At 50.2% G+C, this 16212-nt stretch overlaps 1 protein-coding gene across 2 annotated transcripts in view; it reads right to left on the reverse strand.

Annotated features, from left to right (window-relative positions):
- The window catches only part of TRIM67 (tripartite motif containing 67), a 55695-nt gene that overhangs the window by 9680 nt on the left and 29803 nt on the right, over positions 1-16212 (reverse strand). The window contains exons 2-6 of one of the 2 annotated variants that reach the window (XM_030812695.1): positions 8877-8972; positions 6772-6894; positions 5691-5801; positions 4416-4569; positions 1840-1985 (exon numbers count right to left, since the gene is read on the reverse strand). In XM_030812695.1, the coding sequence (XP_030668555.1) occupies positions 1840-1985; positions 4416-4569; positions 5691-5801; positions 6772-6894; positions 8877-8972 (630 nt within the window). Of the gene's footprint in view, positions 1-1839; positions 1986-4409; positions 4570-5690; positions 5802-6771; positions 6895-8876; positions 8973-16212 lie in introns of both variants that reach the window. The other variant, XM_030812694.1, reaches the window with a different exon arrangement.

A 16212-nucleotide genomic window follows, 5' to 3' on the forward strand; every position in this document is an offset into this window, starting at 1 on the left:
GCTGCTGTTTTCCTGATCTTTCCAAAGGGTGAGACATTTCTGCATCTGGCCCCAAAGATACTTTTCTTTTCTTTCTTTCTTTGCTTTTTCTTTTTTCTTTTTCTTTTTCTTGAGACAGAGTTGCACTCTGTCACTGAGGCTGGAGTGCAGTGGTGTGATCTTGACTTACTACAATCTCTGCCTTCCAAGTTCAAGTGATCCTTGTGCCTCAGCCCCCAGAGTAGCTGGGACAACAGGCATCCGCCACCATGCCCGGGTAATTTTTGTATTTTAAGTAGAGATGAGGTTTCACCATGTTGACCAGGCTGGTCTCAAACTTCTGACCTCAAGTGATCCACCTGCCTTGGCCTCCCAAAGTGCTGGGATTACAGGTGTGAGCCACCGTGCCTGGCCCCCAAAGATACTTTTCTAAAGATTGACCTTGTTCCCCATTCTCTTCAAAGTTACCTTTGTCCTATTCAACCCCCAAAATGCATAGCCTTTTGCCTCTCTCATGTCATTATTTTCTGCTAATTAAATAATGTGGTCTAAGATCACAGCTAATCCATATAGGAGCCACAGCTCAAATCCAGGTCTGTCTGCATGCAACATCCATACTTTTCCCACTATAAGACCCTCTTCCTTATAAACCCTAGCCCTTGGGTCTAGCTTTTGTTAGTGGCCATGTCTCAAAGAGGAGGGACCATTTTTGAGCTCTGTAGCTACTTCTTTTAATATTTCCAAACAGCCTTTTCTTTCTTCCCATTTCAAAAATACTGGCTCTCCTCTTGGTTTCTGGTGGGCGAGCTCTTTCAGTTCTTAGCTCATTTGCACAACAGGAGTGACTGGGGTCTGCACTCAGTGACCTGGCTCGAGCTACCTCATCTTATCTCCCTAATTGGCCCATATTCACATGGGACTCAGTAATTTCCAAGGAAGTGCTGCAATTATTTCCCTAATTCTTACATTCCTGTATTTTTCAAACACAAAGTAAAACGACACATATGTACATCTCTTTAAAAAAACTAACGGAATGTTGACCTTCAGCAAGGTTTGTTAAATGGGTGCAACTTCCCCGGAGAAGAGATGTGAGGGTTGTTATGATTGCACTGGTTTGTTAGAATGAGTGTTTATTTAATCTTCTCTGGGCTAGGAACCAGGAGATCTGAGATGGCCCAGAGTTTGTGCTCCCTGGCATTCATGTCTGCCTGAATGTCACGGAGTGAAATCTCGAGGTAGTGCTCTATTACGGCTGGTTTGGGGTGGAGTCCTCCTCCAGGGTTTCTAGCAGATGGGGGAGTAGAAGACGCATTTCTGGCTCACTAAGAACCTTTAACGCCCCCATGATAGTCTATCAGCAGGGACATGACTGTAGAATGTTGTCCCAATTCAACAACCATTTATCCAGCATCCTCTATATGCCCAGCACCTTGCCAGGTATATGAGGGGTCAGACAATGCTTCCTCATCTCCAGAAATGATACCTCCCAAGAAAAGACAGAGCCAGGTGAAATAATTAGAGGATCAGACAAGACAAGGTGTGATAAAACCCGTTGAGGGAATGTGTTGCTGTGTGAGGGGCTGGGGGTAAACAGAAAAGGAGGTGGGTGCAGGAAACACCTTCTCTGAGTTCTCCTCCAGCCCCACGCCTGTGTCAGTCCTCCCAGACCTAGTCCTTGGGAGGGAAGCCCCATCTCCGTGAGCCCAGGCCGGCCAGCCCTCCTTATCCTTTTGGCCAGTGTCCCCTCAGGATGGCAACACAATGTCCGCATGGGCTGAACCAGAGTTTGGGGCAGTGGGAGCCACTCCTGCCTCTGCATGTGTACCCTCAACCCCAGCCAAATAAGCAGCAAGCCCTCACCCGGAACTGCCCCCCGGCGCCGTCGTCCAGCTCCAGGATGTAACCGTCCACGGGGCTGTGGGTGAAGGGTGGCATCCTCCAGGCCAGCGTGACGCTGTTGTTACGGGTGCAGCATTTCTCCAGCTGCAGTAGGGGGACGGGTGGCACTGCGAGGGGGACACGCACGAGTTAGCGCAGGAAACCCTCCGAGGGCCCCAGCCCGGTCCCCCACCCCACCCCGTCCCAGGGGTCCTGGCCCCCGGAGGACAGCCAGGCTAAATTCCCTCCCTGGCCACCCTGTAGTCACTCCCAGACGCCAAGGAGTCAGTCTCCAGGTGGGCTGGGGATGAAGCCAAGCACAGGTGACCTGCACTTCTCAAATCTAGGGGTTGTCCTTCCTGGAATCTTAGGGGGCCGTGGCAGATGGCCTCACCCCTCTGAGCCTATGGCCCTAAGGAAGGATGTCCTCTTTCCCATCTGCCCACTGAGAACCACTGGTTTTGACTCAGACTCATGAGGAACTCATAAACAGTTCCAACAGAGTCTGGGCTCCCTGTGCTCCTGTGCGTGGTACAAGCCCCTAGGGATCCTCTCTGCAGGGCCCACAGCCAAGTGGCAGCCAGCCTGCAGATCATGCCTGGAACTGGGAAGGTGAGGGGAGATGCCTTTAAACCTTTGGCTGGAAGCATTTAAAAGGTCAGGGGACGAGATTCAGGCAACAGAAGCAAGTCTTGAGTATTGGACAGTCAACCTAAAGAACTAAGGATTTGAATCACTTGTATCAGAAGTGCTATTAAGGTGAGAGTGGGAGAAGTTTACAAATTTGCTAGCTCTATTCAGGCTCAAGAGATTTTAAAAGTCGATAGAGTCCACTTTGACCTTTTTTTTTTTTAAGGGAAAATTGAAACACTGGTTTTGTTAAAAGTACATATTTCAATTTGGTTCCAAGAATTCGGGCACGGGACCGGCTGAGCACAGCCTGACTCCCACCCTCAGTTAACGAGCCGGTAGGAGTCCTCGCTCCATCCCCTGGGCCCTGCTACTCTGCCCTCCCGCTTCCTCTCTGAACCCTGACCAGCCAGTGACCCCATCCAGTCCAGTTACCCCTGACCAGTCCAGTGACCACATCCAGCTAGGAGCAGCATCTGGAGTGGCCCTAAGTACCCCCCTCCACACCCTCACTTTCCAAGGGGACCTCTCTCTTCCACTGCAGCTCCTCCACTCTGCCAGGCTCCTCCTGCTTCTCAGCACTGCGTGCCATTTACACCTGGGGCAAATGGCCTTTCCAGACCTTACTGGAGGTGCAAACTGTGTGGGAGTGAGCATGGCAATGTGAGAGAGACTTCCTTCTTTAGTTTAAAATGGCCACAAATTCTGCGGGTAAGGACTTCCTGAGTTCACAGATTCTGCAAGTGTGGCCCTCAGTCCACAAAAACCAAAGAGCTTTATTTCCCCTCCCTTGACATCTGTGAAGGGGCAGCATGCAGAGCAGGACTCTGGTACTGGCCAGCATTTGCTGATTTCATAATGGGGCAAGTTATGCAAACTTTACTTAACCCCCTAGGGTCTCTGAACCCACCTTGCTCATTCTGCTCTCACCTCTGACCTTCTTGCTCTTGGGACAGAGAAAACTGATTCTTGCCTCAGGGACTTTGGACTTGCTATCCCTCTGCTGCCTGCAAAACTCTTTGCCTAGATTATTCTCCCTCCTCCTCCTCCTCCTCCTCTACCACCACCACCACTACCTCCTCCACCTCCTCCTCCTCTGCCACCACCTCCTCCTTCTCCGCTACCCCCTCCTCCTCCTCTACTACCTCCTCCTCCTCCTCCACTGTCTCAGCCACCACCTCCTCCTCTTCCACCTCCTCCTCCTTCTCCACTACCTCCTCCTCCTCTGCTACCTCTTCCTCCTCCTCCTCCATCTCCTCTTCCACCATTACCTCCTCCTCCTCCTCCACTATCTCAGCCACCACCTCCTCCTTTTCCACCTCCTCCTCCTTCTTCTCCTCCTCCACTATGTCCTCCTCCTCCACTACCTCTTCCTCCTCCTCCTCCATGACTACCTCCTCCACCTCCTCCTCCTGTGCCACCACTTCCTCCTCCTCACCTCAGATCTCACCCCATGGCATCTATTGCTGCCCCTTCCTCTGATTCCTCTTCATAGCACCTGCCACCATCCAACATTCTATTATACATCTGTTTAGTGTCTATTGCCTTCTCGAGAGTGTAAGCCCAATCTTGCGAGTTGGCAGACTTGTTCAACTGCATCTTGAGCACGTGGAATAGTGCCTGGCACATGGTAGACACTCCCCAAGCACTTCTGAATGAACAAATGATTGTTGTTGAACAAACGATTGTTTTTTCACAAATGGGAAGCCTCAGATTCTGACTGGTGCTTCTCACCGCAGCTCCCATGGCTGTCAGGGGCTGAGCTGGAACTTGAACCTAGGTCCATGACTCTGGTGTTCCTACTCTCCCACCCTGCCACACTCCATGCATCACAGGTCTCCCTATGGCACCGAGCTGCCCCCTCAGACGGCATGCCTCTTTTTAAAGAAGCACTGACTGAACTGGGGCCAACCGCGGCTCACCCCTACATTTCATCTGAATGAAGTCCAGCTGGTGGATGGCCTGCAGCAGCGGCTCGCTGTCCAAAGTCAGATCAAACTCCGCAGACACTTTCGGCTCCAGGGCGCCTTTGACCCACTGCTCCTGAGACACCTGGACGCGCTTGATCAGAGCATCTGAGATCTTAAAGGGGAGCAAAGAGTTTAAAGTTTTGCTTTGCGAAGGAAAAATTGTGCAGCCAGGGGTGAGGAAGAGGTAGAGGCTTTGTCTCTATAGGACTCAGAGACAGAAAAGGGCTGTGCTCTCGAGCCATGGCAGAGATTAAATGACTCCTGTCCACCCAGCACACCCTGTCTAAAAATGAGTTGAAATATTGTTTCAATCGTATTTCATAATCACATGAAATGAAAAGAAGCACTTGCTGCTTAAAGAGATTGTAGCAAACACTATTGAGAAATACAAGATGCTTTTTAAATATACAAATGCATCCTTCATTAGTTCTGTTTTCCTAGATCTAGTAATTTGCAAAGTGAAACATACTAGCAGTTTGCCCCATTGTCTAAAGAAAGCATATTCCACACCCCTAAAGTTTTGAAGCCCACATCTGCCCCTGCCCCCCTGCCCGTGTGTTTCCTCTGAGTTGTTCTGCAACTTCTGCTCCAAACTTGACTGCATCACACCCATGGTTCTGCTCCCCTTTGCTGGAAAGTCCTGCTTATCAGACATTTGGACGTGTCCCTGTTGAGCCAGGATCTCGTGTATCTTTCTTAGGAAATAATCAAAGGGATTCATCATTTTCCCCCCTGACAGAGGCTGAATCACTGCCACGTTCCTGAGAGATACTCATGACCCTGAGTCAGCCTGAATGCAGGAGAGATGGCCTCGAGAAGATTGCACTGTCTCTGTAGGCAGCTGGTCACCAGCCAGGCCTGCAGGACTCTGCACATTGAGATAATGGGCCATGTGGATTCTGCTACTTGCTTCTTCCGGTGCAATCTGTCCAGCTTGTTTAGCAAGACTGTCCTTTCCCATTTGTGAGGAAAATGTTGCAGTGAGGCATTTCAGCCCTAGAGATGACGTCATCTCACCACCTTGTTTCATGCATGCTGCAAAATTAGGTCACATCTAGTGCATCTAGTGAGAGTCAGAGCAAGGTGAGAGCCTAGGTCTTCTGGAATCATTGAGCAAAGGAGAATCGACTCAATTCAAGCCATGAAATGATCTTGCCTAGAACTTGGGCTGATTTGGGGAACAGTGGGGCAGTTGGAGGAAGCCCACCTGGTGTCTTCCAGGGGAAGGCTCACCTGTAAGAACCCAGAGGGGTCGTTCTCCTTGATCACCTCCAGGCAGTACTCCATCAGTCCGGTGGACTGACGCAGCTTCAATGTGCAGTGATTGATCTGGTCCCAAACCATCTGCAATGGAAAGACTCCTCTAAGTAACTGTCTCATGAGAGGAAGAGCAGGCAGGCCACTGCGAGAGTCAGAGAACTAGTGCCAATACAGCCTGGAAGAGGTGGCACTGGCCTGGACCACCTTGCACCAGCTTCTCTCTCGGTTCTGCTGCTAAGCTCCATGTGTCCTCTTTGCTGGGAGATAAGTGGACTCACTTCCCAACAAGCAGGGCTACAACACCCAACACAGAAACCTTTCTAAACTCATGATAGTCATGCAGAGAAACAACATAACCTGGAACTCTCCATACAATCAGTGACCAGCTTCTTGGCTGGCTTCCGACCTCTCAGGGGCCCTGGGTAACGCGATGGTCTTTGCCCCCTCACTTATGAACCATGGGATCATCTCCAGCATGCATTTCTCCTTTTCTTGACAGTCGTATTTTCTGGTCCAGTTATGAAATGTCTCTAGAATAGATGGAGCTCCTCAGACAGTGACAGCCCGTCATCAACTCAGAGAGTTCATGGGTGCCTGGCTGAGTTAGGGACTCAGCGTGATGTGAGGGGAGAGCCTCGTCTTCCCTTGGTGGGAACGGGCTGTGTATGTTATTGCTGACTGTTGAGTACATGAGATATCAGAGAGAACCAGAAGAAGGGAACAGAGCTGGAGACAGGAATAGGGTCAGGGCTAGTCACTGTCATTGGTCACTTCTGCTTTGCAAATGAGAACAAGAATAGTCGCTTAGATAGAAACAGGGAGGGAGAGGGTGGACTTCTGACTTGAAATCCTCAAGATGCAGGGCATATTGATTGGTCTCTGTCAGGTCACATGAATGTAACTGAACCAGCTGGTGCATCCCTTCCTTGCCTCATTCATTCATTAGCTCATTCATTCACTCACTTAGCTGATATTTACCTACTGTGTGCTCCACCCCATGCTGGGTGCAGAGGATGTGGCAGGGATTCAATGTGTCAGTCCCCCAGGTACCTACCTTCAACTTGTGTTCCCTCTCTTTAGTCACCTTGGTGAGCAGCTTGGCTTTCTGACGAGTTAAAGCATCCACAAGGGCATCACACTGAGCAACCAGGCAGGCTTCATAGTCCAGTCCGTTTTCCTGGCAGAGGTCGGGGGTTGGTTGGGAAGAAGCAGAGAGTTTTAGGGGGGGAAGATGCTAAAATCTGGTGAGTGCTATAGACAAAGATATATTTCAGAGAAGTTCATCCTAGATTTCTCTATAATGTTGTTAAATTAGAGACAATATTTATATGAATTAAGGCAGGTACTATGAATCTCAGCACAGCCATATGGCAGAATATACTGTAGTCATTCAAATCTTGTTCATAGGGCATTTTTAATGCCATGGGAAAATGCTCATGAGAGACTGTTAGGAAAGAAAAAACGCGGGATACACATTGTTCACAGCATAATCTCATACATTGTGTGTGTGTGTGTATATGTGTGTTTAAAGTAATAGAACAGGCCCGGCACGGTGGCTCACGTCCGTAATCCCAGTACTTTGGGAGGCCAAGGCGGGTGGATCAACTGAGGTCGGGAGTTCGAGACCAGCCTGACCAACATGGAGAAACCCTGTCTCCACTAAAAATACAAAATTAGCTGGGTGTGGGGGCACATGCCTGTAATCCCAGCTACTCAGGGGGCTGAGGCAGGAGAATCACTTAAACCTGGGAGGTGGAGGTTGCGGTGAGCCGAGATCGTGCCATTGCACTACAGCCTGGGTGACAGAGTGAGACTCCATCTCAAAAAAAAAAAAAAAAAAAAGAATTCAAGGGCCCTCAGTCCCTCTTATTCCTCCAGATATGTTAATGCTTTATGGGGTTCTCATCTTATGAGCAGTTCCTCTACATGTGCACATTCACACAGGAGCACCTGTATGTGCACATTCTCCCCTATAGACAGACCGTGAGGCCACAGATGGTGCCTCATTGATCTTTGTATCTTGTGCTGGGCTCAGTATATGACATAGCATAAGAGTTCAGTAAACACATTTGTTTAGAAAATGATGCATTTATATTTTGATGCATTGATGACATGGGCATATTTGGCCACAAAAGCACCATATACAGATGCCACATAGGAAGACATGGCATGTAGAGTGCTAAATCACATCTTTCCAGCTCTCTCTAACTGGCTCTGTGTAAAAGTCCTTTCCTGTATCAGGTGTTGCATGTGTGCCATTAAGTTGAGTATCTGAAACTTTCAGCACCCAAGGCTATAGGTAGGACACATAACCCTCCTAATGTCCATCACTAAGAAAATGCTCACTACAAGACTTTTTTCTTCTTCTTCTTTTTCTTCTTCTTCTTCTTCTTCTTCTTCTTCTTCTTCTTCTTCTTCTTCTTCTTCTTCTTCTTCTTCTTCTTCTCCTTCTCCTTCTCCTTCTCCTTCTTCTTTCTTCTTCCTCTTCCCCTTCCCCTTCCCCTTCCTCCTCCTCTCCTCCTCCTCCTCCTCCTCTTCTTCTTCTTCTTCTTCTTCTTCTTCTTCTTCTTCTTCTTCTTCTTCTTCTTCTTCTTCTTCTTCTTCTCCTCCTCCTCCTCCTCCTTCTTCTTCTCCTTCTTCCTCTTCTTCCTCTTCTTCTTCTTGTTCTTCTCCTTCTCCTTCTCCTTCTTCTTCTTCTCCTTCTTCTTCTTCTCCTCCTCCTCCTCCCCCTCCTCCTCCCTCTCCTCCTCCCCTCCTCCTCTTCCCCCTCCTCCTTCTTCTTCTTCTTTTTTTTTTCTTTGACACAGACTTTCGCTCTTGTTGCCCACGCTGGAGTGCAATGGCATGATCTCAGCTCATCACAACCTCCGCCTCCTGGGTTCAAGCAATTCTCCTGCCTCAGACTCCAGAGTAGCTGGGATTACAGGCATGTGCCACCATGCCTGGCTAATTTTTGTATTTTTAGTAGAGACGCGTTTCTCCATGTTGGTGAGGCTGGTCTCAAACTCCCAACCTCAGGTGATCCGCCCACCTCGGCCTCCCAAAGTGCTGAGATTACAGGCGTGAGCCACTGCGCCTGGCCCCTTTCTTCTTAATATGATGCACAACGTGCAAACTTTCCACACTGAGTATTTCTCCCTATGCCAGAGATGTACTCACCTGGATCTGCTGCAATATGTTCTTTAGCTGAACCAGAAACTCCTTTGCTTCCTTTGCCTTATCCGAAACTCCATTTAAGGCCTGAGATAGTTGTGCCTGAAAAAGATATCACATGTTGAAAAGAAAAATTAGTCATGAAAGGCACAGAAAATTTGCAGTTCATCATAAAAGCTTATGTTTATAAGAGGGGATAGGACTGATCCCACACATCTGCTGTTCTCATTGATGAAGGGACCACCACTGATCCATGATCTCTACAACATTTGTTTATTTTTCCAACAGTGGTAGATTGGCCTACACTCTCCTTTCTCATCCCCAAAGCTGGATAGAGGTAAGGAGCACTCAACTAATGGGTTGAAGCAAACAGGTCTGCCCCTGACGTTTGCAGAGCCCAAGACAAGAAGATAAATAGAGTCCTTGGCTTGGCCTGGCCCCCACTATCCATCATTAGTACACGCTTATATGGACATTCCAGACCCCAGGTCAAGTTCCGTCCACCCCATCCCTACACAGTCATCTCCTGGCCTGGGGTGCAAACCCTGGGGCCTGGTCTGCCCTGAGGGATGGACAGGAAGGGGGCTGTGGGTCCTGGAACTGGACTAGGTGTATGGACTGGTAATCCTAGGGCATCCTCTAAAGGGACACACAGGCTGGTACCCTTAGCCCTGGGGACTCCTCACCCTGCAGAGGGGGATGTGGCCAGCAGAGGCTTCTGAAGCACAAGGATCAATTGCTGTGGCCCAAGGGTGAAACTGCAAGCTGAGCTTAACTCTATGGCTTTTGGCACCAGGCTTCTTTGTAATGAACCACGTACACACACAATTGAATTTGTCTTTAAAACCTAGCTATTGAGTAGACTGTGACCTTGATTTTTTTTTTTTTTTGAGACAAGGTCTCACTCTGTTGCCCAGGCTAGAGTGCAGTGGCTCAATCATGACTCACTGCAGCCTCAACCTCTCAGGCTCAAGTGATCCTCCCAAATCAGCCTCCAGCTAATTATTGCATTTTTTAGTAGAGATGGTGTCTTGGAGGCTGTTTTGCCCAGGCTGGTCTCAAATTCCCGGCCTCAAGTGATCCTCCCACCTTGGCCTCCCAAATTGCTGGGATTACAGGTGTGAGCCATCACGCCTGTCTGGATTGTGACCTTGACTTTTAACATGACTTTCATTTTCCACATTAAAAAGCTGAGGATAGAACAAAGCAGAGTCAGAAGGGCCAGGGTCTCCTTCTCCCCCAAGTCCCCTCCCAGGTCTCTGCTCAGACATCACTGTGTCAGTGAGGACTTTCCTCACGACCTTGTGCAATAGCCCCCTTGCCTTCCCCTGGCTTTTTCTTCCTCCTAACAGTCATCACCACCCAACCTAGAAAACTTGTTTGCTGTCCATCTTCATGTCCTAGAATGAAGGACAAGGGCTTTTCTGGGTGCCTCACAGCTTATCCTGGCACTGGAAGAGTAGCCCGCACGTGGTGGCATTCAATAAATATTTGTTGAATGCATGAATCAGTGAATGGGATTCTTTAGACCACACAAACGGCTGTCAAAGTGTGGTTCTAGACCAGCAACATCAGCATCACTGGGCGATTTGCTGAAGTGCACCGTCTCTGACTGCACCCCAGATCTGCTGATCAGAGGTGGTGGGTGAAGCCCTGGAGTCTGCGGTTTACCAAGCCCTCCATGGGGTTCTGATGCAGTTTGAGATCCCCTGGACTGTGCAAGTGCAGCCTCCGCTGAAAACCTATGGGGAAGATGGCAAAGGAAGCCCACAAAAAGACACAGGGGGTAGGTGGAAAGACAAGGAAGGGGGCCCGGTCCCCAGGAGCACCGGCACGCAAGGAGAGGTCAAAGTCTAGGCTGTCTGCTCAGAGAGAGCAGGAGCCTCAGGCTGAGGATCGGCGGAGGTGCAGCTCCTCGAAGAAGCTTTTTCCTACACCATGAGCCTCACCACCCCCAGCCCCACCTCAGTGGGTTTAGGCTCTCCCCTCCATAGCTGGCCCACAGTGTACCACCATCTGTTGCCAGCACCTAGGCAGTGAAACATCCCATAGAATGTACAGTGATGGCAGAAGTGTCCCAGGTCTGCTCTGTCCCTGACGGTAGCCGCTAGCTGCCTGTGGGTACTGAGCACTTGAAGTAGCTAATGTGACTGAGGAGCTGGACTTTTCATATTATTTAGGGTAAGTTGCAACTGCCATGTGTGATTAGCCAGTGGCTAGTCCTGGAGAGCACAGGTTTGACACCCATCTGATAACCTACAGGTCACATTTGGCAGGCTTCCAGATTAACCACCTGGGAAAGGCCTCGTGATTCACGGCTTACATCCTGTCTCTGAGAAAAGACAAGGCCTTCAAATCTTACTGTGAGTTCTTCAAACTGTTGACATACTGATTAATACATAACCTACTGACATCAAAAAGGACACTGAAGCCAGGTGGGGTAGCTCATGCCTATAATTCCAGCTACTCAGAGGCAGAGGCAGAATTGCTTGAGGCCAAGAGTTCAAGACCAGCCTGGGCGACATAGAGAGACCTCCTTGCCGCAACCCCCAGCCCTGCTTTCCTCCCTTGTCCTCACTCTCTCTCTATAAAAAATTTTTAAAAATTAGCTGGGCATGGTGGTGTGTGCTTGTAGTCCCAGCTACTCGGGAGGCTGGGTCAGGAGGATGGCTTGAGTCCAGGAGGTTGAGATTACAATGAGTTATGACTATGATACTGTGCTCCAACCTAGGTGACAGAGTGAGACTGTGTCTCAAAATAAAAATGACACATTTGTTTCTGAATCACAAAGTTTTACTGATCGTCTTGCACATGGAATGTTAGCCTGCATGTTCTCATCCATAGCCAATGAACGTAACCTCTGTGTTGCAGCCATCAATGGAAAAGGACAAGTCTGGTAGGAGGAGCTCTCGCTTCCCCTACACTTTCTAGATAAGCCTTCCAACCTGTGACAGGCTCTGGAACATGCCCAGCTTTGTTGGTGTGTCTTCCCCAGTTGAGCCTCACACTTGGCTTCCAATGAACCTTTATCGAATTATTTCTGCCCTGACAGCCTTAATTTTGCCACATCCTTAGTGGGGTGCAGAGCCCAGGAGAACTCCACCCATCCCAGGATACTCACCCTCAAAAGGAGGCTGAAGAGTCAGCATCATTCACAGGCCCTGGAGGGTATCTTTAATGACAGGGGTTTTCAAGTTGAAGTTGATTATCAGGGACAGGGAAAGAATAGCAACCCCTCCCCAAGACACCCACCCAAAGCATGGGCCCCCTGGGACTGTGGCTGGCCCTTCCTCTCTTGGTCAGCTCAGGCTGCAGCAACAGAACACACAGACCTGGGGCTTCAACCACAAACATGGATTTCTCAGAGTTCTGGAGGCTGGAAGTCCGAGATCCGCATGCCAGTGCGGTTGGTTCTGGGTGAGGGCCCTCTTCTGGGTTAGGTCCTCACATGGTGTCATGTTTGGATATAGTATTTTTGGCCACAACAAATCTGATGTTGAAATTTGATCCCCAGTGTTGGAGGTGGGGCCTAGTGGGAGGTGTTTGGTCACAGGGGCGGATCCGCACGAATGTCTTGCTACTGTCCTCCACTCCTCCTTAGCGGCTTCTCACTGTATTAGTCCCCATGAGAACTGGTTGTTAAACAGAGCCTGGAAGCTCCCTCCTCTCTCTCTCGATTCCTCTCTTGCCATGTGATGCCTGCTCCCCTTTGCCTTCCACCGTGAGTGGAAACTTTCTGAGGCCCTCACCAGAAGCAGATGCTGGGGCCATGCTTCTTGTACAGCCTGCAGAACCATGAGCCCCATAAACCACCTTTCTTTATAAATGACCCAGACTCAGATATTCCTTTATAGCAATGCAAATGGACTAAGAAGCATGGATTTTCCTTGGTGTGTGCACCAAGAGGAGAGAGAGAGAGAGAGCTTGAGAGAGAGCTCAGGTGTCTCTTTCTCTTTTTTTAAGGGCATTAATTCTATCAGAGGGGGCTCTGAGCACATCTAAACCTAATTACCTCCCAAAGGCTCCACCTCCTAATATCAGCACATTGAAGATTTAGGCATCAACGTTTGAATTTGGAAGGGACACAAACATTCAGTTCATAGCACCTCCCACTCATCATACAGTCCTCAGTGGAAAGACTTTGTCTTTTGTCTCTATATTTCTATCCCACTGTGCTGCACAAAGTAGGAGCTCAAAGAATGCTCCCTGGCTGAATAAAAAGCAAAACAATTGCTTGACTAGAGGTGCACGCAAAGAGTGGGCTAGATCCCTGCAGATTCATCACTGCAGCTAGCACCTTCCTGGAGGAACTCAGCAAGCTTGCTTCTGCCTGAGAGGCAGGGTAGTTAGGGTCACACACCATCTGCCCAGTACCAGGGGCCAGGACTGCTCTGCCCCAGCCAGCGCCAGCCTTCCAGGAGCCCAGCCCTCCCCAGAGCCTGCTGACCTGCTTCCTGCTTGGCAAGAAGACCAAGGAGCTTGGCAAAGAGCCCAAAAACAGAGTGGTTTTGAAGGAGACCCGTGACCGCAGGCTAATGCCTGGCTGAAAGGGGGACAGTCTCACAGTTCAGCGGACACTGCTTCCAGGTCCATCAGACTTGCCATCTAATTTTTCCCTCCACTGCTTTTTGATGCCCCCTTGGTGAGGTCACCTCAATGCAAGCCACATTGGGGCCTGCTGTGTGCTCAGCCACGTGAGGGCCCTGTGCCCTGGTCTGCAGCCATGGAAGAGCCAAAGTGGGCAGTGTGAGGGCTAGCTGCTGTCTAGGGATGTCCTCATAAGCACACACTGGTCCTTTTCTTCAACCCAGTCCTTTGTGTGTGAATGACCACAAGTCATTTCTCCTCACTCAGGGAATAGCATTGTGGAAATCGCACCTGACAACTCTAGTGGAAAAGGAGCAAAGGTTTTTGGAGTGAAAGAACAAATGATTTATTTTTTTTAAGAGATGGAGGTCTGGAGCAGTGGCTCATGCCTGTAATCCCAGGACTTTGGGAGGCCAGGGTGGGAGGATTGCTTGAACCCAGGAGTTTGAGACCAGCCTGGGCAACATATGAGTACAACCAGACTGGGTAATATAGTGAGATGTCGTCTCTACAAAAATTTAAAAATTAGCCAGGTGTGGTGGCGTGTGCCTCTAGTCTCAGCTACTTGGGAGGCTGAGGCAGGAGGATCACTCGAGCCCAGGGCGAGACCCTGTATCAAAGACAGAGAGAGAGAGAGAGAGAGAGACAGGGAGAGGGAAAGGTGAGAGAGAGAGAGAGAGAGAGAGAGACAGATGGAGATCTGGAGAGCTTTCTCTGCCACCCAGGCTGTAGTGCAGTGGCACAATCGTAGCTCACTGCAGCCTCAAAAACCTGGCCTCAAGTGATCCCCCTGCCTCAGCCTCCTGAAGCACTGGGATTACAGGCCTGAGTCACCTTGCCTGGCCTCTCACTCTCTGAAGATGAGTGGCCCAGGAAAGCTGCATTAGCTCCCTGCCGTGCTGCCCCACTGCACCCTGGCGATCTCTGCCCTGAGCAGAGTTGGAGTGCCACATGGTAGGCAGCATAGTACCCGACACGTAGAATGTGCTCCGTAAATATTTGTGTCAGTGAATTGATTTTGCTCTAGATTTTTGTCTGACTAGCTCCCCGAGATATTCAAGTCTCAATCCTCTCCCACACTGGGCATAATTAAAATGGCCATGTGGTCACTCTGAACCCACTGTTTCTAGGGCATGGAGCCCCATATGGTCCCGGCACCAGCAGTCTGACCCTACTCTGGGGACTGACCCGCTTTTCATGACTTCTGGGTGTTAACTATTTCTAGGTTAACTGCCGCCACTGACCTGGTTCACATTTAGTCACACTGGATGGGGCTTCTGATGCCCCGCGCTCCTGATGCCCTGTCTCTATTGCACACCAGAGGGTTCCTCTGCCCTGCTCTCCCCCTTTACTGAGCAACCTGCCAACAGCTAGGGAAGCCCCCCACCCACCATCTCAACACCCCTTGCTCAGTCTGCGGAGAGCGGCTTTGTTTTCTAGTCTTCTCTCAATGGCCAGGCCTAGGCTCCAAGAGCCCAGTAACCAGAATAAAGATAACTTCCAGGCTGGGCGCAGTGGCTCACGCCTGTAAACCCAGCACTTTGGGAGGCCCAGGTGGGAGGATCACTTGAGCCCAGGAGTTCTAGACCGGCCTAAGCAACACAGCAAGACCCCTGTCTCTACAAAAAATACAAAAATTAGCTGAGTGTGGTGGCACACACCTGTAGTCCCAGCTACTCAGGAGGCTGAGGTGGAAGGATTGCTTGAGCCCAGAAGGCTCAGAGGCTGCACTGAGCTTTGATTGTACCACTGCGCTCCAGCCTGGGTGACAGAGTGAAACCTTGTCTCTTAAAAAAAAATGATGATGAATAAATGTAACTTCCCTAGCGTCCGGCCTAAACTGAGGCTCAGAAACATGGTGGGGAGCCTTGATCACCCTGCGATTGAGGCAGATGCAGCAACAGACCTGGAGACTGGAAACAAGGTGTGACCCACGGAGTCACTGGAGGTGACTCACAGGGATGGGAGAGGGAGGAGGTGAGCATGTGGAGACCCTGGAAGTGGGGAAAGAATAGGACAAAGGAGGGTCCTGAGAGGGAGACTTGGGCAGACCCCTCTCCCATGAAATAGTGGCAGCCAGACCTCCTGGATTCCCCAACCCCACCGGCTTCCCTGCTCCCAGTCCACTCCCAGGATCCAGGCTCCCGCTCTGTGGATCCAGGCCACAGAGACTTTGCTCCATGCAGCATGAAGGATTGACGGTAAGGGCACAGAGGAGAGGGCACGCCCCTGGGTAGAAGTCCACTTAGGGAGGAGCCAGCTCAGCATTGGCTACAAAGGGTGCAATGCTGGGTGGCAGCCCCTGGTATGTTAGGCCTGGGGCCACAGGCTGAAGGGGACCCCCCAGAAACAGAAGGGGTCATTGGCAGAAGAACTAGGAGCCAGGGGTTGATCCGGGCAGCCTCTCTCTGCAGTGGCTGTGACCCAGAGTTGGGGGGAGGTCCCCTGAGGCAAAGCAGCTCAGAAGATCAGCTCCTGTCCCTGCAGCTCCCTGTGTTTGTGTCACTAAGCCAGTAAGGAGGAGAGCTGGGATTGGAATGGGGCTCTCCAGATGCTGATCCAGTGTTCTGTTCAGTGCATCAAGCCACATCCAATTCTCAGAACCCCTACATGCAGCCTGCTGCCACGACTCTGTCAATACAGACTAGATCTCTTTGAAGGTGCCACCACTGCCTTCATCTAGGGCTGTTGCAAAAGAAGAGAACTCTCTTGGAGGATCTGCCTTTCCCTGAATCCCCAGGCTTACTCTGTCATG

Source organism: Nomascus leucogenys, chromosome 5 (assembly GCF_006542625.1).
Source record: "Nomascus leucogenys isolate Asia chromosome 5, Asia_NLE_v1, whole genome shotgun sequence".
NCBI classification, from domain to species: Eukaryota; Metazoa; Chordata; class Mammalia; order Primates; family Hylobatidae; genus Nomascus; species Nomascus leucogenys.